The following is a 27072-nucleotide window of genomic DNA, read 5'->3' on the forward strand; positions in this document are numbered from 1 at the left end:
TTGAAATTTAATTATTAGTAATTTAATATATAAAATACAATTATATATGTTATATATAAGGCTCAATGTGATGCGGTTTTAATCAATTTTGAAATGATAAAAATGCACGCCGCACCAACCATCATCGATTCCCCTTTTTTGTACAGATCACCTTGGCCAATCCTGTTGGTGACCACCTTCAGCTTAGATTGTAAGTGAGTTAAGCCTAGCATTAAGAGTTTATGATTGTTTCTCTAATCTTATTTGAACATAACCTGAGCTTGAGCTCATCAACAAACTAGATTACACGCTTAAGTTTGGTTCATTTCCTTGTTGAACAAGCTCAACCCTATTTACGAGCTATTTGATTAATTTATTATTTTTCCATATATAATAAACATTATGACTAAATTTTTTTACCTCTTCACATATCTATAACAATACTTAATAACTAATTATTTTTCAAATTAGATTATTTGAGTTAATTAGATGTAATGATTTTTGTTTATGAACTTAAAAAATTTAGGATCATCGCTCTTGTATTGTTACAAAATATATATAATTTTACTATGAAATAAACTTTTATATTATTAATAAATCACAAATAATAATAACTTTTGATACAAGATAGAAATTCTACTCTAACATAATTTAAGTGTATATGTATGTAAAACTCACTCCTGAAGACTTAAATCTCAGCCCTTCTCCCCCTACCCCACCACACCCCATAAGCACTTATACTTATGGAGTGACCATCGCGCTAAAAGTGCGTGGTGGTACAAATAATAATAACTTTTGATATAAGATATAAATTCTACTCTAACCTAATCTTAGAGTATATGTGTGTGAAGTTCTTTTCTGAAAACTTGAACCTCGACTCTTGCCTCCTCTCCTACCCCCCACACCCTATAAGCACTTATACTTATGAAGTGATCATCGCGACAAGGGTGTGCGGTGGTACAAATGATAGTAATTTGATATCTTATAATTTTCTTACAAACATACACCATCTAATATCAAGCCTATATAATTATATTTTTATACATATGTACACATAACATATAGTATTATATATAATTAAATCGAGCATCACACATTCAAGGTCTTACATGAACATAATATTATGCTTGATCGTGAATTGTTTAATGATTGAACATAATTTGGATTTGAATTTTGCTTGTTTTATAAAATAAATGAACACAAGCAAGTATTTTTCTCAAGTTGAATTTGGTCTATTCATAAATAGATTGATTCATTTACAGTATTACCTTCGATGAACAATGGCATTCAATTACATACAATTTAGTTGGTTTTTTTGGCTCATTGAAATCCCTTGGGTAGTAGGTATGGTGGAGATGGCAAAAACTCCCCACCTCATGCTAGTTTTTTTGGCCCAAAATAGGTTACAAAGTGGGAACGAGTTTTGCTTGTCATGCCTGCTCTAAATGAGTATGTGTATGTGTTTATATATATAATTGATTTATTTGACATGCTCTATTACCATTCATAAAAAATTGCTTTCTCTCTTATTATCCTCACAATTGTGTATCATCTTTCGATTTCATATCTACTTTATTAATGTTGAGGTTACCTCATTAAAGATGACAAATTATCACAAACCCACTTGAACATGACATACCTTACACAAGATTTCTCCACCCTGGAAAGAAGACGAGACACCTCATTTGATATCGCTTTACCTTGTTGTCATCACTAAGTGTGAGTAGAGATAGTTATATCAAGTGTACAGGACATGTCATGTTTTCTTAAAATTAAAATTGAAAATTATAACTATAATCGGCATGCTATATGCATGACCGTGTATAACTATGCGTTTACATTAATAATGAGTGCCCAACTATAAAACTTATTTTTTACCTCTTAAAAAAGAAAACTATATAACTTGTTTTTATTATTTTTTATTTGCTGAATACCTGACTATATATCTTAAAAACAATTCTACATCATTACATTGATTTGGTGGGACCATTTTCAAGCCAATGGTACAACTCAAGATCTAGTTTTAAGATACGCGGATGACAATTCAGTTGCCTCTTATTCAGGAAACATACCCCAGTGGAGCGTCATTTTGTTACATCAAACACAACGAACTGAGATTCTTCTTAGAAAGCGTGGAACACGCCTAGTTAAATCTGGAAATTCGTATGCTCCTTCTAACTTCTTTTACAAGGCAAGCCCCAATTTTCTTCTAATTTCTGGGTTATGTTCCCAAATTGGGGTAATAGGAAAAGGATTTTCTTGATTCTTGATATGGATGTTGTTTGTTAATTGTAACTCAACGAACCCATTTGCCATTTTATGCCCTTATTCCCTTTGTTAACAATCCAGGAAGAACTTCAAGCAAAAGAATGAAGAAACCAGGAAAATTGAGGTTAATATGGAAAAGGTCATTATCATAAGCTGTTTGGGCCTAATTTGGTTCTTCCTCAAATGGGGTTTGTTTATTTCGATCAAAGACTTAATGAAAAGTGATGAATTTGTAGTATTATTATAGATGGAGATAATGCAATTCAAATGATTCTGAAAACACTGAAATCTTATTGTTGAAAGAGGTTGTAATGGGAAGGTTCCTCAGTGGATTCGTACTGCCTATGCTGCTGTTGACAGGTATTCAATGTTTTTCGTCTTACAAGAATTATTTTTTGTGATTTATAAACCTTTTAGGAAGTTCAACGTGGAATGCTTTAGGAATTACTCAGCTAATATACTTTCAACCTAGAAAGGATGTGTCACATTTAGATTGTTTGAAGTGTATGAGCTTGGAAGTATTTTAAACTAATAATGCTAGTATATGTGAAAGCATATATGTGTTTCAATGAAATTTTATACTTGAGTAGGTAAATGGGTCGAATTAGAAACTTCTTCTGTGTCTGGATGAATTTTATATTGTACATGGTCTATGCATATGGAAATTGTAACTTGGTGAAGTAACAAAAGATAAGCACTAAACAATCTAGTGTGCAGAATGTATTATAAGTTTATGGCACTTGTAGACACTTATTAGAAAGGATCATAGGGATGATACTTGTCATTGAATTTGAATATAGGTTACATAGGGCTTTAGTTTATATGATTGCTTAGAATGAGTTCTTTTGCTCGCCCCCCACCAACAGAAGAAAAGAAAATGGTGAAGCCTTCTTATGAGTTTGCAAAATATCAGTCATAAGGTTTGTATGCCACCTCTTTCATTTTGGAAACATGACGTTGTTTACAAAGATAACTATGTTGATCTTGCGTTAGGATTTATATTGGCAAATATCCATGACAATGTATTTTGTAACAGTCTTAATTATTGGTCCAAAATTATGTCTTAGAGCTACTAAAAAAATTGTTCTTTGAACATTCGCCTCTTGCTTGCCTAAAGCTCACTCAAGTGAAGTTCATCAGATAAAGATTTCGCCCTTTGCTTGCTTTTGTCCCGCTCAAGTGAGACATTAACCTGCTCGTGCAAGGTCATCAGAATTCTTTTTTTATTTATTGAAAGTGTATTGAGGAAGCTTATTTGGGTTTCTCAGTTAATGCTGCATACCGTTTTGTTGAAGTGTGTGCCTGAGCCTAAAGAAAAGAGGAGGAAGAGTTGTAGGGAAGTAGGGTTAGATCAATAGAAAAGAAAACAAAGGGAGCATTGGGTTTCATGCCTCTAGAGCCGTATTCTTAAAAGGATATACGGAGAGTGCTTTGAGGTAGATTGGTCAAGCTCTTGAGCTCCCAGCCATTCTTGATGGTGTATTGGGTAGAGCTATGGGTGTGGGTTTGTTGACCAAAAACAAGAAAGCAGAGAGGCTCTTGGTTTTGTTGAGCTCTTGTGCCTTGAGAACAATATAGAGCATTTTGGCTAAACTTGAGCAATAAGAGAGAGCTCGGTACCTTAGCTTGCATATTCCCTCTCTCCCTCATTTTATTTGGTTAGCGAGGGAATATTTGTCACTAGGCATGTGCCCTTCAAATAATGCTATTAATGATCTTCAAAGATCTTAATGGTGATCTCAAACTACCCCTGTCTGAAAAAAGAATAAAGAGAAATCATCTATTATTTATGATCTTCATTTGAGGTCAATTTGTGAGTTTACTTATATCATGCTTAATTTTGTGCATCCGCTAGGTGATTTTCTTTATGTGCATACTTCTTTCCTACTATACCAACTGTATTACCATTCACTTCTTTATCTGCTACATGCAGCTGCCTCACTCAATTGGAATTTGATATCCCTGGCTGATTTATTAGCTTTTCTTTTCATTCAATACAATGCTACAAAAATTGGTAAGCTGCTTACACTATTTGTCAGCTAAATTTTCTTTCCTTTGACTTCATTTTTTCCCTGTTATCGTTGCCTTTGAGTTTGACTGGATCATCTTTCTTGAATTATTTAGGTAAGGTTTATCATTATCATTTCTACCTTATTTCAATCTGGAGGGCCGCTGTCTGGACATTACGTGCTTGTTTTTGGCAGAGGGGTGCAGTTGTGGAAATTTTAGATTCCATTGTCCGCTTAAAGTTGTATGGAAAAGAAAAAAGAAGAAAAAAAGAAAAGAAAAGATATGCTGCAAGTTATGACTGTAACTATGATAGCTTAGTGTTAGACCTAATGCGTCTTTGTATCCTCAAATCCTATGAAAACTACTTTGAGAAAACTTAATGGGTTATCAGTTTTAAAATACATACATGGTAAATTTATTGTTGTGAGTACTATTAAACTTCTGATTATCCCCTAATTATATTATTCTGTTAACTTATGATGTAAAGATCATTGAACCATTTTATGATAAGTTTTTATTATTATTTGGTTTTAAGATTGTTAAAAAATTGTTATCTACATGGACTGATAGGATCAACTATTATGTTAATAGGAGTGGTTGATCTAGGATTTAATTGCATGTATTTTTTTCCCTGACCCAAATTAAATATGGCCATACATTTGCAACTGTTTTGTCATTGCTTATTATTATTATTTTAAATTAATTTTTGGGCTAATAATTAATACTTATTTTCTAACTGTTATTAATGTTTTGTCATCTAATAGGTTCTCGATTTCAGAGACAATCCTGGTTCTCATGGTTTGTTGTTAATTTTTCCTTACTGGCTATTCTTTCACATGCCTTATTTCATATTGTTTTGGCTATTGAGGGGGATCAATGGAGTATAGCGGATGCTCAGTGGGCCAAGATAATTGGTTTTATGAGGTATAGGATGTGTCTATTTCTTATGTTTTACCTTACTATCTCATAGATGCTCGGTCATGAAGATACATGATTACCTTGTCAAAAGTCACTCTATACATAGATGTGGGATGTTTTGCAGAGTCCAATCTTGGAGGTCTTTGTCTGTGATATATTTTTTGGTCATACAAGTATTAGCAGCCTCCGTTGCTCTAATTGAAATCTATGGGAGTAGATTTGGTCTGGATTCATGGAGAGATTCTTGTTTGGGGCATCTATATTCTTCTGTCGATCGCATAGGTTTGTTGATTTAGACTATGTAATATGACTTTCTTTTTGGTTATAAATTTACTATTTCTTTATCTTTTCTTTATGGATCTGAAAGGGTGCTATTTTTTCAAGAGTATAGCTTGGTTAAGTCAGGAGTGCTTATGTGTGGATTTGAATGTTGTGATGTATAATATTTACTAATTTATTTCCTTACAAAAAGGAAGAAAGGTAAGTCTTGCAATTTTCTCAGAATTTATAATGTTTTAGATAATTTTAGTAGATCATGAACAGGACGAATGCAATAAGCATAAAAGTTTGCTCTTAACAACCCCTCTCCCTCCCTCAGTCCCTGGTCCATTGCATAAAATATGAGTTATAAAATTTTAACATCCTTCAAGTAAACACTCTTTTACTTGACTTCCATTCTCAACAATCGGGGAGATGGCATCTCATCTGCATCTGAGGTGGTGAAGCATCTATGATTTCATTTGCATCAAACCTAGGATCACTTGAGTTCAATGAAGTAGAATTTCTCTCATTAGGTCTGGGTGATGGGTCACACTTGACTAGAATTGAGTATTGATTTCCTTTTTACAATATAAGTTTGACTTGGATGTTGAATTTGGACTATTTTCTTGTTTTGCTGCATTGAAGGTTCTCATCTCCGGGTTTTATGCTGCTTATTGTTGCCCGCTGTACAGCTAGTCATGGGAATCAGTCACCCATCTTGGGTCTCTTTTCCATTTTTCATTTGTAGCAGCATTGGACTTGTTGATTGGTCTTTAACAAGCAATTTTCTAGGTCTCTTCCGGTAAGCATTATAGTTTGCATCAAATGTCAATCTTTCTACTAGTCATTCTACTTATAGCAGACAATGCCAATCTTTTTACTGATTTAAATTTTTTCATACTGGAATGAAGGTGGTGGAGGCATCTTTTGTTTTATTCAGGCTTGAACATCATTCTTCTTTATGTATATCAACTTCCCATTGAGTTTTCTGAGATCTTTCTTTGGGTTGCTGAATTCATTGGGCTCTTCAAAATATCTGCAAAATCAGAGTGGTCGGAAGTTTGTTCTGGTCTTTCCCTCTTACTTTTCTATGTCATGGTGAGCATAGTTTTACTAGTACATCTATTAACTAGGTTATGTTCTGTTTGGGGCATTGGCTGGTATGATGGTATAGTATTGGTTGTCAAGTGGGGATGCATCATACGTGAGTTTAGAGTGGCCACTTCTTGCAAAAGTTCTGAAGCTAATAACCTTTCTTAGGTTTTGGCTGGACCATCACTAGGTAATGGCCTTATCAAATGAAACAATTATGTTCTCATGTTGCAGTTTGTTCCTTGTTTCTTGTATCAATTAGGGTTCTATGCATATGTGTCTAATTTGTTCTGAATTCCCTAAATAAAAATGACCACTCTTTCTAGGTTATAACTTATTACTAGCATTTCTTTATCTTAAGAAAGATAGAATACCATGGTCAATTTTGTGGTCTTATAAGTTTTCTTCAATCCAAATGTTGTGATCATAATCTTGAGTTTGTCAGTTGGTCCTCAAAATTTTTTTTTTTCTTATTTTTGATCTTTTATGGAGACTTTTTTTTTCAGTAGTAAAAAGTAAGATCTTGGATATTGTTAAATTACAATTTTCCGAAAAGCTTAAGCTCATGGGAAATGGTAAATTTAATCATTTAATGATATAATTCTAACACTCCTCCTTATGTGTGGGCTTAAATTAGCTTTTAATAGGTGAAGCCCAACACATGGGATTTTAAAATAGGAGGTAGTGTAAAGGAGGTAGGGATCAAACTCGGAACCTACTACTCTAATATCATGTTAAATTACCAATTTTACCAAAAGCTTAAGCTCATGGAAAATGGTGAATTTAATCATTTAACCACATAATGCTAACAAATATGCTTGTTGGTGTAAGCTTGAAAACATTGTTGGGCTGGTTTCGTATCAACTTAAGCTTTGGACAGAATGGGATCCCTAACATGTTATCAGAGGTCTATGATTTTAGTCTTGCTCCCCAGTTTCTCCTTTTATGTTTGCATGTTCTTCATTTAGTGTTTACAGTAAGGCCTGTACATGAGGTGGTGTTGGTGTAAGATAGGTATTCTCAACAACTTGAGCTTTTGGAACAATTGGTTCTTATGTTGTTTCCTTCACAAAATGGATCTTTTCTCTATTTTCTAAAATAAAATTTGAAGAATTGTTAGTAATTTCTTCCTTTATCATTTTTTTTTTGGGGTGTAATGAAATTTACAAGTTTTCCTTTTTGATAGTTGACAGACATCAGCAAAGGGAAGGCTTAGACTTTAGGCACTAAGGGATAATAAATACATAGAATCATTAAACAGACACTTCGGTACAATAGTCCTTAGGCCATATATACTGGAGTTTTTGATGAAACCCAATTCTACAGAAAAATTCATAGGAAGGAGGAAAGTGAATAATAAATTTTAACCATCAAGATCTCTCATTAAATGCTCAAGATAGTGAAACATCATCCACAACCATTTGGCAGAAATGTTCTTGTTCTGAGGAACCATATGATAGGATGCCTAGTTCCTTCTAATTTTGATTCTTTACCCTGAGTATCTCCCAACCTAAAGCAAATTAAATTAAAACTCGCAATTTAAATCTACTAGTTACAAGTGGTTCTGGAAAGCACGGTAAAATTTATGACATGCATAGTACGAGTTGAAGTTAAGCTGCCTTCTGTTAGTGAATTGTAAAATCTACTTTTATTGAACATATTAAGATTTTTTATCTCCTTTTTAATACATTAATGATTTGGAAAGTGTCCAAAATATACACATTCTTTGAGTTGGTTCACCTTATTTCTGTGGAATCTACCTGCTGACTGTAGCCATTTATGTATAGATTGGTTCTATTATAAATTGGCCGTAGAAGTACTTCAAAATATTAGCATGGGGCAAATGTAGAGCCAGGTTATTTCATGAGCATCTTTGCAAAGGTCAAAATGCTATTTTAATCATCTGCATGTCTCCAAGTTGGAGATTAAGTCTTATTTCTTACACACTCTCTTCGAATGGAGTGTGGTTTTTTCTCATTTTTCCTTTTCTTCCTTCTCTATTTTTCTTGATCGTTGTTCTCTTGTTTCATGATTTCTGCATCATTAGTACATCCCCTATGTACTCGGTTTGGCAATTCCTTTATTATTATTAATAATACTCTTACGTTATTTATCAAAAAAAAAAAAAAAAAAATGTCTCCAAGTTGACATTTTATTTGGTACACTGAAAAAGGTATGGTGAAAATGATTTCTTGGGTACACTTATCATTGTTCGATTGGTATGGGTAGTTCTATTATCTATTATATTTGAGCTTTGATACTTGCACAAATCTTGTGCATTAAGACACAATTTAGTCACTGGTGGTATATGTATGACACTAGGAAGGGAGTGGAGCTCTAGGGCACGTAACTTGACATGTTGACTGTTACATGAATTTGTACCCGGGAATTATGAGACATAGATTTGTGCAAATAGCAGTTCTCACTATCCTTGTTCTGTTATGTGCTCATTAATTTTTCAATTGTTACTTTTGTTCACAGCTATCCTGGATTAGATGTGATATTGCAGAAATGGATATTATCATGTCCACAGGAGAAAGCAGCTTGACTGAGCAGCTTCTGCCCAAAAAGCATTCGTTTTTCATACGCAAATCAAGGTAATTGGGAATGGTTATATCATTTTAATCTTCATTGTTAAATTAACGATTGTCCCAAAAGCTTAAGCTCTTAGGAAATGATGAATTTAATCACTTAACCATAAATCTAATACTTCCCCTCACTTATGGGCCTAAACTTCTCCTTAATAAGTGGGGGCCCAACAAGTGGGAATTTAACATTTTAAATAGGAGGTAGAGTAAAGGTAGGGATCGAATTCAGGATCTCCTGCTCAGATACTATGTTAAATTACCGATTATTCCAAAAGCTTAAGCTGTTAGGAAATGATGAATTTAATCACTTAACCATAAGTCTAACATTCATAATTTCATCTCTTTTTTTTTCAAGGAATTTATTCCTAGTTACACAATTCAATTGGCTATACTTCTGTAAAATTTTGGAGCAGACTTTACACTCTTATGGAAATGATATCTTAGAAGGGAAATAGTTTCTTGTCTCTGAAAACCTCTCTAATTGCATAAATGGATCCCTTTCAAGTTTTTTTTATTTTTTTAATGTGCCAGATCTTGTCTCAGTTGCAAACTTATATATCTTTCATGGACATAGCTACGTGATGTTTAACTTGCAGTCTCACTTTTTATTCACCCTTTCTTTATAATCTCCAGCAGATCTGGTATAAGGCACACCAATGTTTTAACGCGAGGAGCAATTTTTCGGACTTTCAGTATCAACTTTTTCACTTATGGTTTTCCGGTAATCTTGCCTCGTTAGTTTATTGAATTTTTTTGCCTCTTCTTTACTAACTGATCATTTGATTGCTGGTTTTATTATTACATATATTGAAGTGTACATGATTTCCTTTGAATGTTTCTGGAACATTATTAATGCCCGATGGAATAACTTGTACTGTACACCCCCTATGAACCCATTTACAACCCAAATTGGGCTGTAGTGAGGTATCAGTAGATCTTGTGTCATTGGAAAAATTTACTTGAGACTATGAGTATGATTAAAGAAATTTGAGATCATGGCCTGTAAACTGAGATTCAACTGTAACAGATCAAGAGTACTTTAGATATTGAAACAAATAAAGAAGCAAACATGTATGGATATGCAAAAACGCACACGTTCAAACCATAAATTGTTCATAATGAATGTTTTTGTCCAAATCACATTTGGTGTGTAAAGTCAATTTGTAAAGCTTCTAATCTGTTGTGCTATTTAATGTCTAGCCACAATATATATTCCTAACCGGGTTGTTTAGCCAATGAGCACTAGCTCAATTGACAATTAATGCGATGGAGGGTGAGGTTGTCAGTTTAACACCTGTTAGAGTTACTTCTAGTTATAACTTATAAGTAACTCTAACAAGACCCTCTGGTCCCATTCAGTAAGTGCATTGTTGACTTAAAGGAAATCTGTAGATTAAGATTTGCTGGTGGTTGGGACCAATGTGCAAACTAAAGACTCTAAGTGGTATAATTCTGCCACTATAAAAAATATTTCGGGAGAGAACACTTGTGAGCATCAATAGGCTCTCAATCATTACTTGAAAAATTATAAATTAGAAAATACTGTCAAAATAAGTGTTAATGTTGTAATAAAATAATTTCATAATAGCCATGGCAAATTATATGGTCATCACCTTGTCTTCAACCAAAAGTTTTCTAAAATTTTGAAACTAGGGAACAGGAACAACTATCAATGTCAGAGATAGATGGAAAAGCAAAAGATGTAAGTAGTAGGACTATCTATATTATGTAGGTCCTACCCTCCTCAATGCTTCATACTTTGTACCTCATTGAAATTTTACAGGGTCTCCATAAGTGTTGATTTTTTTTTTCTATATTGAATAGCATCATAATCTGATTGACTGAAACTCATTTAAATATAAAATATTATACCATCCTCATAAGTAACTTATTTTTTTTTTCATAAGTAACTTATTTGTATGGTGAATTTGTATGAGGCATTATTGTCTTGATCTTAGGTTGGTTTCTACCTTCAAAACCAAAATACAAGTGTTTAGTTTCCTTAACTTAGTAATATGTCTATTATCTTATTTCCTCTTTGGGATTTTACTCTGCCTTTGCTTTCTATATACTAGTATTATTAATATTTTATGTCTTCTATACTTTAATGCGTACAGTGTTTCAATGTGGCAGATTTTATTGCTTGCTCTTACATTTTGGAGTTTCCATTTTGCAAGTCTATGTGCGTTTGGATTATTGGCTTATGTGGGCTACATTTTGTATGCCTTCCCTTCCATGTTTCACCTGCACTGGTTAAATGGCTTGCTTCTTGTTTTTGTTCTCTGTTGGGCTGCGAGTACGTATGTCTTCAATTTGGCATTTACAGTCCTTAATAAGAAACTGTGGAAGGTACACTCTTTTATTGGATGCTTGGGGTTCATATTCACATTAATATATGATTTTCTTGGTAAGATCTTCAAAACTCTTTTGCAGGACATGGAGATCTGGGAAACTATAGGCTTATGGCATTACCCTATCCCAGGATTTTTTCTACTTGCTCAATTTGGTCTTGGTGGTTTTGTTGCTCTGTGTAATCTTGTGAACAATTCTGTTTTCCTATACTTGTCTGATGGAAATGGACAATCTTCAAATGAAGATTCTTCTTTTGAAGGTGAGGAATCACATGGTTGGTAAAGTAGGCTACTAACAAAAATTTCATTACATAGAAATTTGATTCTTGGGGGCTCATGCAGGTTGTTTTTGTTCTTGTTTTTGTTTTTGTTTTGTTTTTGTTTTTGTTTTTTTTGTTTTTTGTTTTTAATGAATAATAGACAATACACAAAAAACCTCTCAGTGCACTTGAAGTTTACTATGAGAGCAAATCAAGAAAAAGTGCAACTATCAATGAAAGCTAACAAATTAGAAGAAGAGTGGATGGGTAACGCAGCTATCCACTCATGCAAATCACTAAGAAGGAACAACTTCAACTCTGTGGAAAGCCTCTCTAAACCTTCAAACGCTCTTCAGTTATACTCCTTCCAAACAGTCATCGTAATACAAAAGGGAACTGCGCACCACACATCACAAATACCCTGCCTAACAAATGTTGCTTTCCAGCATGCCAACACATCAAGGACTTGTTGAGGCATAACCCAATGTACCTTGAATAAACAGAGAACAGGGTACCAAAGCTCCCTAGCATAATCGCAGTGGAGGAACAGATGGTCAGCCATCTCCCCGGCCTTCTTACACATGTAACATCACTCAATTACATATACCTTATGATGGTGTAGATTATCAATCATGAGAATCTTACCCAGTTCAGCTGTCCTAGTTACAGAGTTGACCTTAAGTGGAACTTTGACCTACCAAATACTTTTCCAATGAAAATATAGTACTTTCCTTTAGAAAGAACTCTAAAAAAACTAGACCTTGAACTTTCCACTCTTAGTAGGCCTCCAATACATCTGATCTTCAACATCACTATTAATCTTAGTTGAGTGGAGAAGATCCATAAAAGTGACCGTCGCTTTCAACTCCCAGACATGTACTAACTGTGTGAAAGTAAAATTTCAACCTTGGAACCATCTCTTCAGTTAAAATGATCTACTGCAATAGCCACCTTTTCCTAAGCAATAACATACAAAGCATGGAAAACATACTTAAGAACCCTATCCACGCACCACCAATCTAGCCAAAAACAAACATGGGTCTTTTCTGACTTGAAATGACAGACTTGACAAAATGATTCCATCTGAACAAATAAACTTCCATAAATAGACCCCATACCCTCCTTTGACCTCCCTTGAACACCATCCACCCCAATCACTACTGTACTTGCACTCCACAACTCTCCTCCAAATAGCATATTTCTCTGTAGCAAATCGCCAAAACCACTTCACCCAATAAAAGCTTGGTCGAACGGCATCATCTGCCTTAATCCCAAACCTCCCTGTTGGATTAGGGTACAAACTGCCAATTCACAAGGTGATATTTAAATTCTTTTCCATTCCTCCCCAAAGAAAGTCCCTCTTCACCTTCTCTATACACCTAGCAATACTATAAGGAAGAGGGAAGAGAGAGAGAGAGAGAGAGAGAGAGAGAGAGAGAGAGTAAATATGTAAGCAGACTAGAGAGTGCTCCTGAACAGAGTAGGCCTATCCCCCTTAGATAAATAGAGTTGCTTTCAACTCGCAAGCCTTTTCTCCATTTTTTCCAAGACAAGATTCCAAATCTCCCTAAATTTAAATCTAGAATTGGCTATTATTCTTCTAAACCCAAGAATAATTGGTTCCTGAGGTAGAGGAATTGGCTATTATTCTTCTAAACCCATAAATAATAGCCAATTCCTCTACCTCAGGTACCAAACCAACAGGTACTAATTCAGACTTTCCGAGTTTTATTTTTAGACCCAAAACTGCCTCGAAGCACAACAAAACACACTTCTAATGAAGCATATGATCCGTTTTTTTATCACAAAAAACTAGGGTGTCATCTGCAAATAGAAGATGTGATACCGCCTGAGTTAGCCACCAAAACAACAAATACGGATTGAGGTTGTTTCTGCCATATGCTCGTGTCCTGTGTCTACATGGATACATATAGGTTGGGGGTGTAAGATTGGTTTACACCACAGAATATGCTCTTTTTTTTTCCTCATGAAAACTTGGCTAGGTATACCATATAGTAAAATGTAAAGTTGGTATATCCTTGAAAGCAGCACATTCCTAATGCTAGTGTATTTCCAAGTGTGAGGCACATCAAGCATTCATATTTTTAGTGTCCCAGTGACTCTTTTTGTTAAGCTTTCACAGTTATATCTCTTCTATTTAGCGTTACTCCTATATTTCACTATAAATGTTGTAATCATATTTTTAAAAGATTCCTTCTTGGCCTTTCATTTTATTATTGGATAAGTTATTCTCAATTATGTAATTATCATTCCAATTTTAACATGAATTTACTTTTTTAGAGAAAGAAGAGACTAAAGTATTGATTGTAGCTACAATTGCATGGGGCCTGTGTAAAAGCTCTCGTGCTATAGTGCTGGTGCTGTTGTTTCTTATTTCTGTGAGACCTGGCTTCATCCATGCTGTATACAGTAAGTCAAATAGTTCACTCCTTTTTCTTTTCTTTTTTTCTGATTAACTTGTATTTACTCATTAATGTGGCACTGAAAAAAGTGTTCATATGTATAAAGTCTTTTTTGGATAGCATCCAATATATATGAGTATTCTTTTCTTTTTTTCAGATCTTTTTGAAGGAAGGCATAATTCTGTTATCAATATTAGCTAATTTGATATAAAGAATTTTACTATGTACTAACTTAGTGATTTTCTTTATGCTTCATTCCTCAGTGATTTTCTTTATGATGCACCTATTGAGCAATAGCATCAGTAGGAAATTACGCCAATCCTTGATTCTTCTATGTGAGGCACATTTTGCGCTGTTATACATTCTTCAGCTTAATCTGATCTCCAAAGTGTTGGAACAGAAAGGATCATTTGCTATGGAAATGATCTCACAATTAGGTAAAAGGGTTGTGTTAAAAGTAGTCTGATTCAACCTCAAAGATACAAGTATGAATATTTTATTCTAAATATCATGCATTTAATATTATTCAGATATGTGGATGTGCTTGTGAATGTGCATTTATCAATAATTTTCTTGATACGATTAATCTGTATTTACATTTTATGAGTTGTTGCAGGTCTGCTTAATCATACTAGTGGGGATTTCATGAAGATAGCAGCGCTTGCATGCTTCTGTGCCATTCATAATCATGGGTTAGATATGCTGTTCTCATTTTCAGCCATTGTGCAGAACACTCCTTGCCCTCCAATTGGGTTTAACATCTTGAGAGCAGGTTTGATCAAATCAGTATTATTATCAGTTCATACTTCAACATCCAGTGAGACGCAGAACAATAACCACTCTCAAGGTAAAACTACATCCAGGATTGACTATATTGTATAATGCTTTAAATTCTTTTTTCTCCCTTTTATCAATAATTTCTTTTTAGTATGTGCAAGTGTCTCTGGAATTATTCTCAGTCTACACATTCTTACAAAAGATGTCAATAAACTGACTTTATGGTCATCCACAAGGATAAAGCATTTTGACCTCTATTAGAACATGCAGCCAGAGATGCTGCCTGCAATTATAGGTGTATGATTCTGAGCATCCACTATGTCCCATACTGGATTGAATGAAAAATTTTCTGCCCCTTTAAATTCTTTTAGATGTTTCTTTGCTATCATTGTCATCATCTCCATCATAATAGAAAGTCTATTGAAATTTTCTTTTATCCGAAAATCCTACAATTATTTTTTTCCATTCAAGGAACTCACAAAATAAATTTTTTGGTGCAAATTGGTGAGTAATCAGGCAACCAGGTAGGTTAGACATCTGGGAGTGCTATGTACCATTTTATTTTATGGATGGTATGTGCTAGCTGATTAGATGAAATTAAGTGCTTATCTAGGAAAACTTAAATGTAGCAGGATCTATCCAGCCATTTAATTTGCACTTTTAATTTCAAAGCTGATATGTTCTTAATAAAAATTTTCGTTATCTATCAAAAAAATAATTCAAAGCTGATATGAATCTTTCCTACCTAGCAAAAAAAGAAAAAAGAAAAAAAGTAATTCATGATATCTTCTGTGCTATTGGTATTTTTAGTTGGGTCCCAGTTTTCAGAAGCATTCTGCTTGATATGCTAGGATTCTTCATCATGAGTTGATTTCCAACATCCATCAGTCTGTGCTTTTATATAGGAATTTTGATAATGACCATAGATTTGGCCCCTTTTTTATGTTAGATATAGTCAAGTGTACTGTCTGTAGTAAATATCATTGCTGTATATAATGTGACAAATTTATAATGTTGCAAGTGGTCTAGGAGTTATGAAATCGAATCATGTTGATATTTTTAGTTTAGGCCAACACAATTTGAAATTTTGTCAATTTTCTCAGAAAAATTATTTATATGTTTTGAAAATGATGATAGACTATAAGTTTTGTTTCATCTTTCAGAAAGGAGGATAACATCATATCTGGCTGCAGTGGGGCAGAAGTTCCTTTCAACTTATCAATTGTGTGGAGCTTACATTGTCTTTTTGACCATTCTTCTTAATCTGTACCTATTAACACCTAATTATACTTCATTTGGCTACATGTTCTTCCTTCTACTATGGATGATTGGGAGACAACTTTTAGGGAAGACAAAAAGACGCCTTTGGTTTCCTCTGAAAGTTTATGCAGCTATAGTGTTTGTGTTTATCTATAGCATGAGTGTCTTCCTCAGCTTGCAGACATGGTTGTCAAAGGTGGTTGACTTTAATTCTGCCTTTGGCTATAGTCCAGAAGCTTCAACATTGAAGAATATTTGGGGGCCCTTGGCTGTATTGGTTGTGATGCAACTATATAGCTATGAGAGGAGACAGAGCAAAAATTTCAGATTAGGTGACAATGATGCACCTGAAATAGGAGCCTTTGCTTTTATGAAACGTGTATTGATTTGGCACAGTGAAAAGATACTATTACTTGCCCTATTTTATGCATCTCTCTCCCCAATAAGTGCATTTGGATTTCTTTATCTTCTAGGTCTGGTGATTTGTTCTACATTACCAAAATCTTCTCGGATTCCTTCAAAACTGTTTCTAGTTTATTCAGGACTTCTTATGATGGTTGAGTATCTTTTCCAGATCTGGGGTGATGAGGCTGAGATGTTTCCTGGTCAAAAGCACTCTTATTTGTCTCTGCTTCTGGGTTTGCAGTTGTATAAGCCCGGTTTCTATGGGTTAGAAGCAGGCTTGAGGGGAAAATTTTTGGTTATTGTTGCATGTTTATTTCAGTACAACATATTTGGTTGGTTGGACAAGATGCCATGCCATAATGGAAATAGAGGAAAATGGGATGAGCCTTGTGCTTTGTTTGGTGCAGCAGAAGAAGTCTCATGTATAACTATTGCTTCTACCACAAAAAGTAAACCATCAAGAGATGCTGACCCCCTGCTTGAAAAGAAAGAAGAAGAAACAAGACACCTATGGTCATCTCTTAAGTCTGGCTTATTTCAAGGTCCAGGTCTTGTATCTGAAAATGGTGGCTCCGAAGGCAGTAATACCAGAAAATATCTATATAGGTATTTCTGGGAAAGTTCCAAAGATAGACACAAGTGGAACAGAAAGAGAGTCCATTTTTTTAGAAAGGAGAGGCTTGACATGCAGAAGACTACTTTAAAAATATCTATGATGTTTTGGATGGAGAATATGTTTAATCTATTCGGTCTTGAAATTAACATGATTGCATTACTTCTTGCCAGCTTTGCTGTGTTGAATGCTCTCTCATTGCTTTATATTGCATCACTTGCTGCCTGTATTCTTTTACATCGGCATGTTGTACGAAAACTATGGCCTGTATTTGTGTTCTTATTTGCTTCAGTTGTCACTCTTGAGTACTTGTCTATCTGGATGAATCTGGCATCTTGGAAGCAACATGCCCCTAGTGAGGCACAAGTGACTTGTAATGACTGCTGGAGAATCTCTGATGTTTATTTCAACTACTGCAAAAAGTGCTGGCTAGGTACTTCTCTCAAGAAATGGTTTAAATGTGTGGACGAGCAGGAATTGTAACTCTGTCTGCTTTATATATATGGGTTTCTAAACTCAGTCCCCAACCAATTCAGCTTTCTTTATATTGTGGATAAAATGATAGGAGACGTTTTTATCTTATTTAAGTTGTTAAAGAAACTTCAAAAGTTCCAAAGGACAAGAAATATTTATATTGTACTCAAATTAACGTGAGCTTTTTCAACATATCAATCCATTTCATTGTGAGCTTTTATTTTTCAATTGCCCTGGATATTGGAAGTATATCCAATCATTTCTATGTGGTTTTAGAATATCCTATAAACTTTCTTTTTATTGAATCATTTATTAATAGATGTTAACTTTATCTAACATCAAAAACCTCTCTGCAGGAATGATTGTTGATGATCCTCGAATGCTTATGAGCTATTATGCAGTTTTCATGTTTTCCTGCTTCAAACTTCGTGCTGATTATTTTTCCAGTCTCACTGGATCAGAGACATACCAAAGAATTATGTCTCAGGAAAAAAGTGCAGCTTCATTGAGTGATCTCTCATTTGAAACGAAGTCCTTGTGGACTATTCTTGACTACCTGAGGCTTTACAGTTACTGTCACTTACTAGATGTGGTTCTTGCTTTAATTTTGATCACGGGAACCCTTGAATATGACATTCTTCACCTTGGCTACCTTGCTTTTGCTCTGATATTTTCCCGAATGAGGCTTGAAATACTAAAGAAGAAGAACAAAATCTTCAAGTTCTTGCGACTGTACAATTTTGTGCTAATTGTTCTCTCCCTTGCCTATCAATCTCCTTTTTTGGGGTATTCTAGTGAGGGAAAATCCAAAACAATAAATTACATAAGTAAGGTGATTGGCTTTCATAAGTATGATTATGGGTTTCGAATTACGTCAAGATCTGCACTTGTTGAAATTATCATATTTATGCTGGTATCGCTACAGTCATATATGTTTTCATCCCAGGAGTTTGATTATGTTTCAAAATATCTTGAAGCTGAGCAGAATGGTGCCATCTTACGTAAGCAGGAGAAGAAGGCTGCTTGGAAGACTGCACAGTTGCAACACATACTTAAATATGAACAGCAGAAGCACCTGCGTAACATGCAAGTGGAGAAGATGAAATCAGAGATGCTTAGCCTTCAAATCTGGCTTCACAAAATGGGCACCACTGCACACTGTTGTGACACTTCTCCACAAAGTAAAGGCCTTGAAAGGAGATGTAGCTCTTCAATAGATTTATATAGGGCAAATAGTTTCTCAGACAAAGGGGAAAATAAACAGAATCTAAATCTGAGCAGTGATTCAATATTCTCCTTTGATATGACTGAATCTCCAACAAGTGGAAGAACTGGACGTCCGTTGGCAGAGGAATCCAGGAATCATTCAATGGATTCTTTTCATGAGATTATTGAATTAAAGGAAAAGTCTTCTTGCAGTGAGTTCCCGAATTCACAAATAAGCAATAATGCAAAATTCCATGCAAAGGAAAACCCACTAATGTCAGCCGTACATCTAATCGGTGATGGAGTTTCTCAAGTACAGTCTCTTGGTAATCTGGCAGTTAACAATCTTGTGAGAATCCTGGACATAGAACATGAAGAATCAAATATAAATGAGGATTCTTCTGAGGATGAGGTTTATTATGAGGTGGAGAGTCAGAATATAGAACACGAAAAACATTTGGACCGAACATTTTCTGTGCAATCAGGTATTGAGCGTACCACGTCTGATGCTGCAGGCCCACAAATTGGTATAATCATCCGTTATATGTGGTCCCAAATGCGATCAAACAATGATGTTGTTTGCTATTGCTGCTTTGTTCTGATATTCTTATGGCATTTTAGTTTGCTTTCTATGGTTTATCTTGTGGCTCTCTTCTTGTATGCTCTTTGTGTAAATACTGGTCCAAGTTATATGTTCTGGGTTCTTATGCTAATATACACTGAAGTGTGTATTCTGCTTCAGTATTTATATCAAGTCATCATTCAACACTGTGAATTGACTATAAATGAGAGCATACTTCAGGAATTAGGATTTCCTGCACATAAAATTATGTCATCTTTTGTAATCAGCAACCTGGCCCTCTTTCTGGTGTATTTATTTACTCTCTTACAAATTTCCATAGCTGCAAGAGACAGTGACTGGGCAATGGGAACTGAATTCAGCTATCATAAGAGAAGAAATCATTATGAGGAAGAGATTTTAAAGAGTTGTAGTTGCAGGGAGAGAATACAAAGACTGTTATTACCTCTAAAAAATCTGATTAAAATGTTGATTATAAGGCTCTACAGATACTGGGGATCACTGACACAGGGAGCAGAGACCCCACCGTACTTTGTGCAGTTGTCAATGGAAGTTATCTTGTGGCCTGAGGATGGCATTCAGCCTGAAAGGATTGAGTCGGGGATGAACAAGTTGCTCAAGATCTTGCATGATAGGGAGTGCAAGGAGAAGAACCTAAGTCATTTCCACGCGGCGAGTAGGGTTCATGTTCAAAGCATTGAAAAAAGTCCAGAAAATGCTAATATAGCATTGGCTGTTTTGGAGGTTGTATTTGCCTCTCCTTCAGCAGAATCTAACTCAGTAGAATGGTATAAATCACTGACTCCAGCGGCTGATGTTGCCAATCAGATTCTGAAAGCTCAACATGATGGTATTCTTAAAGGAATAGGGTTCCCATACCCTGTACTTTCAGTGATTGGTGGAGGCAAAAGGGAGATAGATCTGTATGCATACATATTTTGTGCAGATTTGGCTGTTTTTTTCTTGGTTGCCATTTTCTACCAATCAGTCATAAAAAACAATAGTGAGTTCCTTGAAGTCTATCAGCTTGAAGATCAATTCCCCAAAGAGTTTGTCTTTATTTTAATGGTAAATCTCCTTTTCCTTTGAATGCATTTTTGTAACAATGCATAATCATAATAAGGAGATTTTTGTCAATTCATTCATCTGAATTGAACCTTTATTGTGATTCACATGGCATTTGAGGTACAAATCCATAAATTTGAAATGGGCACATGGTTGAAGTTGGAGCCATCACAACTAATGGTGTGCAATCAATTATTGGTTGTCCCAAAAGTTTAAGCCGTATGGAAATGGTGAATTTAACCATTTAATCTAAAAATCCCCCTTCATGTGCGAGCTTGAATTACCCGTATTAAGTGGGACCCAACACGTGGGAATTTTATGAAAAGGGAGGTAAGGTGGTGACAAGGTTTAAACCCAGGTTTTTCTACTTTGATACCATGATAAATTACTGCTATCTCAAAAGGTTAAGTTATTAGAAAATGGTGAATTTAGTAATTTAATCTAACAGTGTGGACTGGTTCTAGAATTTCGAGAAATGGGCTATCTTGACCTTTCACTACCATCATTTGTAAATTCTACATTCCTTGTCTCGATCATAATGATATGTTTGTATCAACAAAGTATAAATGGAGAAATACACCTTTCTTATATATCATATAATGAGTTCCTAATGTACTTGTCTTTTTTATATGACACAAACTTGAATATACATACTTACCAAATAAACTTAGATGGGTTTGAGAAATTTAAGAAAGAATAGTGGACTCATTTCCAAGTGTTTCATACTCTTATTAAGTAGGAAAAAATTTACATTACTTGAATCCTTGAGTTGACCTGACCAAGTTGAGTTGGCTTCTTCACTCTGTATTAGTCTAGTAGATCTATGATATCAAGATAGTTTCTGAAATTGATAAAGTGTTTGCCCCACTCTTGCAGGTAATTTTTTTCTTGATTGTGCTTGATCGCATTATTTACCTGTGTTCATTTGCCACTGGAAAAGTGATTTTTTATCTTTTCAACCTTGTGCTCTGCACATATTCAGTCACAAAATATGCTTGGCACATGGAGCCTTCACACACATATGGAGGAAGATTAGCGCTCCGTGTTATCTATCTCACGAAGGCTGTTTCTCTAGCTCTGCAGGCCATACAAATCCGATTTGGCATTCCACATAAAAGCACTTTATATAGGCAGTTTTTGACAAGTAGTATTTCTCAAATCAACTATTTGGGCTTTCGGCTTTATCGTGCTTTACCTTTCCTTTATGAATTGCGATGTGTACTTGATTGGTCTTGCACGACTACATCTCTGACCATGTATGACTGGCTGAAGGTAAGTCCATTGCAGTCTTCAATGTTTTAATCTATTATCATCATCATTTTCATGTGAGATTTTCCTGCTTCATTTATATTTTCATTCTACAGCATTTAAGATTTTAAATGCTGTAGTTCTTATATTACCAAAATTGATATTATTATAGTAATTAACATAATTCAAATAATAATAAAAATTCCAAAATTCCAAGTATAAATATTAATTATTACCACTTTTAAGTTAATTAGCCAACCAACAATTGTTTTCTCATTATTAGCTGCTTCTACATGTATGTGCAAGGGCTTTATAGTGCACACATTTTGAAACTTACACTTACATCCCTTCAAGTTTCTGGATATTAAGTGAGCTCAAAATTGCAAAACCATATTGACTGTTCCTCTATTTAACTGATGCTATCACAAACCTCTTCTATTTGGTGGCCATCAAATTTACTGATGGAATATGCTGCAACTACCCAAATTCTTGATATTATAAAATAATAATAATTTAAAAAAATACCTACCAAATTCCTTTTTTGATTCTTAATACAGACACTAATTCTTATATAGCTAAGAAAATCAAATCAAACCTAGGTTCTCCCATGTGGAGACTAGGTAGTGCCACTGAGAATGCATAATATTCTAAATAAAGCATATGATCATATAGGCAGACACAGGTATCTTGCCTATTTAATGATGCTGGAGAAAGCATGTTCAGTTAACTATTATTATGGTAGTATCTTTACAACAATATGATGCAGAGTTTCTATACTCACCTTTACACGGTGTGATACATAATTTCTAGTCATCCCTGTTACCTTATAAAAAGGTAACACTAGATATAGAGCTCTTCCCTGGTTGTTGTTTCCTATAATCTTATAGATGGTAACATGCACCTTTTTATATCGGGATCTGATATTGGCTTTCTTCTTAGTTGGAGGACATTTATGCAAGCTTGTTTCTTGTCAAATGTGATGTGGATCTGAACAGAGCTGGACGCCAACAAGGACAAAAGCAAACCAAAATGACGAAGTTCTGCAATGGAATATGCTTATTCTTCATATTGATGTGTGTTATATGGGCTCCTATGTTGGTAAGAATCTTATAACTAACTGTCACAGCACGACCAAGTTTTTTAAGTTCTTTTTGGCAAGGTTGGAATCTGAGAATATATACAAGTATACTCTACACCTTCTGTATCATGTAACATAATAGTGTTGTGAAAAAAGAAGAAGGCAAAGGTTAAGAATTAGTGAAAAAATAATAGTTAATACTAGAAAATTACATTATGAAGAAATGTATGACCTCTGAATAAAATATGAATGAATACATAATAATGATATAGTGACAAGCAATATAAATGACCTCTAAGGTATTTCTGCTAGAGACACATTATGAAGAAACTTATGACTGAGGTATACTGGCAAAATAAATGACCTCCATATAATTTCCAAAAATGTATTATGCAATAATTGAATATGAAATCAAGAACTTTATGGCTTAGGCATCAAGATATAGTAACAAGCAATGTAGATGATCTCTAAACAGTTAGAAAAAAATACAATGAAGAAATTTAATGAAGTTGATTCAATCATAAAGTTTCCTATCTTAAATGTGGATTGTATTATATGCATAATCTTTTGTGGTTATAAAGATATTGCAAATGTTTTTGGACAGCAGGAACACACCTACTCTTACTTGATTGTAAATCTGAATTGTCTGAAAGAACTTTAAATTTTGAAGCATCTGAGAGTGGTAAGTGTTGGTACTGCCCTCCCTGGTCATGCCATTAAATGATTGGTAAAATAATTGAGTCAAAAAAGTTGGTCTGCTTCCATCTCACTGCTGGCATTCATTCATCTGTTTTCTGATTAATAGCAACTCTGAAATTTATGGATTACAAAACACTGCCCCTAGAAATTTCACCTCCTAGTTCTTTGGAAAACATATATTCTCCCATCAATCTCTTCATATATTCAAGTAGCACATATTCTTTAAGAAAGAAATGGTAGTACTCTATTGGAAATCATGGTTAGTGCAGAGTGATAGTACATTGTTAATTCTCCTGATCACAGGATCTGTAAGATGGTGCACTAGCACGCAAGGTATCTAATGCTTTAGAAGTAAAACTTTCTTCCTACTTTCATTTGAGAGATTCAAACGATTAGGTTCAGGATATATAAAATAGAAATTGCATGTTCAAGAAAACGTTTCATGAATCTCTCTAGAAAATAAATATATATGCACACACGCACACACACAAAATTAAGTATGAATTTGAGTGTGTTTGGGCGTGTAGTATGTCGTGTAGTATGTCACTTCTTACCTAAAACTAACTTTGATGTCATGAATTCTATTAGATATCCTGTTTGATTTTTTTTCCTCTTGATGGTTTTATGAGGACTCTGTCTAAGGGAAGTAATGAAAATATTTCCTTTTCATTGATTTATTTTATGTGATTTCTTTCATTTTATGCTTTGGTTCCTGCTTGAATTTTCTTAGCATATTCCTTTGGGCAGATGTATAGCAGCGGTAACCCTACAAATATTGCAAATCCTATTAAAGATGCCAGTGTTCACATTGATATAGAGACAGTCAGTGGAAGGCTGAAATTGTTTGAGACCACTTTGTGTGAAAAGATCTCATGGGATGAGCTTGATGCACATAAGAATCTGGATCCTCAAGGTCATCTAAGTGAATACAACGAGAACGACATTCAATTAATTTGCTGCCAAGCTGATGCAAGCACTTTGTGGGATGTTCCCCCTGTTGTACAGGCCAGATTTGTCAAATCTCTAAGATTGAGTATGGACATTGTCTTTTCTTGGCAATTTACCAGAGAAAGACCTAAAGGAAAGGAGGTAGTGAAGTATGGACTAACCATACAAGATCAGGACCTTCCAAGATCATCAGAAGTGATGAAGGTGCTAAATGGTTCCACAAATAGTTTCACAATATATAATGTTTATCCAAGATACTTCAGGGTAACTGGTTCCGGTGATGTGAGGTTTCTTGAACAGAAGGTATGTTACATTAATAATCTAACAAATTTTTCACTTGATTATTTTTAGTGGGACGGTTAGATTAAATTATGGCAAGCTTATGCATTAGATACCAATCAAACAACCTTAATTTATATACAGGTAGATCTGGTCAGTGGGGATCTTGTTCTCAATCGTGGCAATCCAGAATGGTGGTCTTTCCATGATATCAATTCTTTAAATTTTAGTGGATGTGGAGAGTTGGCAGGACCCATGGCCATAATTGTATCTGAGGAAACACCACGTAAGTGCTACAGAACGAATGTGTTCATTCTAGTTCTGTTTGATTCAGAATCATAAAGAGAGAATGTGCCCACGACATCTAATTTGTTATACTTCATGCTTATTTAGAGGGCATTCTGGGTGAAACGCTCAGCAAGTTCAGCATTTGGGGTCTCTATATTACTTTTGTGCTAGCAGTTGGCCGTTTCATCAGGCTACAATGTTCTGACCTCAGAATGAGAATTCCTTTCGAGAACCTTCCATCTTGTGACAGGTATGAGAGCTTTATCTGCTGTGCATTTGTAACTCATCTCATTCGAAAAATATTTTGAAGTTTCATTTTCATAATTAGATAGTTCTTCTGGGTTCCAATAAAACTTTATCAGACATGTTATAGTCAATAGTAGCTCTTTAGGTGTCCATTATGTCCTATTGTACCATCATGTAGCATAAAGTGTCAGAGGGAGAGAGAGAGAATAATTTCAATTTGCAAATGTTAAATACTCCTGAAATACAAGACATATAAAAATAGACAAACTCCAAGATGATTTGTGTACATATATTATGGGTTAAATTTGATTAATGTTTGTTTTTCTAGATTGCTGGCCATATGTGAGGATATTTATGCTGCAAGAGCAGAGGGTGAGCTTGAAGTTGAAGAGGTCCTATATTGGACACTGGTGAAAATCTATCGGTCACCACACATGCTGCTTGAGTACACCAAACATGACTAACTTATCAAAAGAGTTGTGGGATTTCTGAGGCCCAATCTAGCTGAACTTTTCAAATTCTATTGCTAGCATATTCAGATCCAGTCACAGGAAGAGCACATCACTTTTGAGTGATTTTACATATGAGAAAATTTGTGGAGTTTATATGAAAAGTATAAGTAGCCTTATACATTGGCTCGAAGACACTAACGTACAATCTTTTGATTTCTTCCTTTGTGGATTGCCCGGACTTAAGTAACTGAGACATGCACAAAGAAGAGATAGTGAATGCAAAAATATGCTAGCAGATAGTGATTACAACAGTTTTATCTCCTATCTATGTACAGATTGTGACACTAAGCAATGCAAAATGTAAATTTTGGAATCATTACTAAAGTCTGAGTAATCTAGTGGGTTCCTGCAGACATTTTTTCTCTTCCTTTCCCAACGTAACATTGACATGTCATGACTCTGACTGATATTGTGAGTCATGAAATATTTTGGAGTACTTTTAAAAGTACTCCAAAATATTGTTTAGCATAAGCCTGACCCACACCTAGTCATTCCATAGCGTGCCGCCGTGCCCCCTGCTACTAAAGTTGCTTAGATACTACAGAATTTGAATGGACCTTTTACACCTGCGTGAAGCAATCTATTTCATATTCTTAAAAGCATAAGCTTGAGCCCACCTCTTGTCCTCATTTGCTGTAAGTTGCCAACAAAGTTTAGCAATCAAGCCATCTTTACATCTTTCAGACGTTTATGGCCTGTTTGGAAGTTTAGAGAGGGAGGAGAGTATAGGGAAATAGTTATCTTCCACCTTGTTTGAATATTTTTAAAATTAGTAAGGGGAAATGGAGTAATTAGCTATTCCTCTTGTTTGGATGTTTTAAAAATTAGGAGAGATAGGTGAGAAAATGATTTAAATAGAAAAATTTACCCCTATTTGAAAATGGACTTGCAACATTGGTCTATGATTAATTTGCTAGATTAAATAATAATGACTATAGCATGCAATATTTTTTTTGATAATTTTTTTTTTCTAATGTGAATTAAATAATCAACATTGGTCTATGATTAAAATTTTTTTTTTCTGCTTTTGTGTTATACTAAAAAAAATCCTTAATTGATAATAATTAAAATAAGAAAAAAAAAATTGGTTTGTTTGTTTACTGTTTGAGTATTTCTTTGATTTATTATTATTATTATTTTAAATATTTTTATATAAAATACTCCTCAGCCACCATTACAGCAAAAGACATCAAAAAGGAAAAAGAAAACACGCACGGACCCATTCATTTAGAACCTGGTCCGAT

The 27072-nt window shown here is 34.6% G+C and overlaps 1 protein-coding gene across 1 annotated transcript; it reads left to right on the top strand.

Moving 5' to 3' along the window:
• Positions 1-2036: 2036 nt before the first annotated feature.
• LOC142628498 (piezo-type mechanosensitive ion channel homolog) lies at positions 2037-26229 on the top strand. Its single transcript, XM_075802584.1, has 22 exons — positions 2037-2607; positions 4181-4261; positions 4372-4557; positions 5022-5181; positions 5300-5457; positions 6082-6238; positions 6348-6534; positions 9010-9125; positions 9753-9837; positions 11250-11465; positions 11550-11727; positions 14029-14157; positions 14414-14587; positions 14767-14997; positions 16091-17638; positions 18036-20533; positions 21407-21802; positions 22718-22876; positions 24303-24806; positions 24927-25068; positions 25176-25320; positions 25645-26229. The coding sequence occupies exons 1-22, from the start codon at positions 2559-2561 to the stop codon at positions 25778-25780; spliced, it is 7635 nt and encodes a 2544-aa protein (XP_075658699.1). The 5' UTR covers positions 2037-2558; the 3' UTR covers positions 25781-26229.
• The last annotated feature ends 843 nt before the right edge of the window (positions 26230-27072 follow it).

This window comes from Castanea sativa, chromosome 3, assembly GCF_040712315.1.
Source record: "Castanea sativa cultivar Marrone di Chiusa Pesio chromosome 3, ASM4071231v1".
Lineage (NCBI taxonomy): Eukaryota > Viridiplantae > Streptophyta > Magnoliopsida > Fagales > Fagaceae > Castanea > Castanea sativa.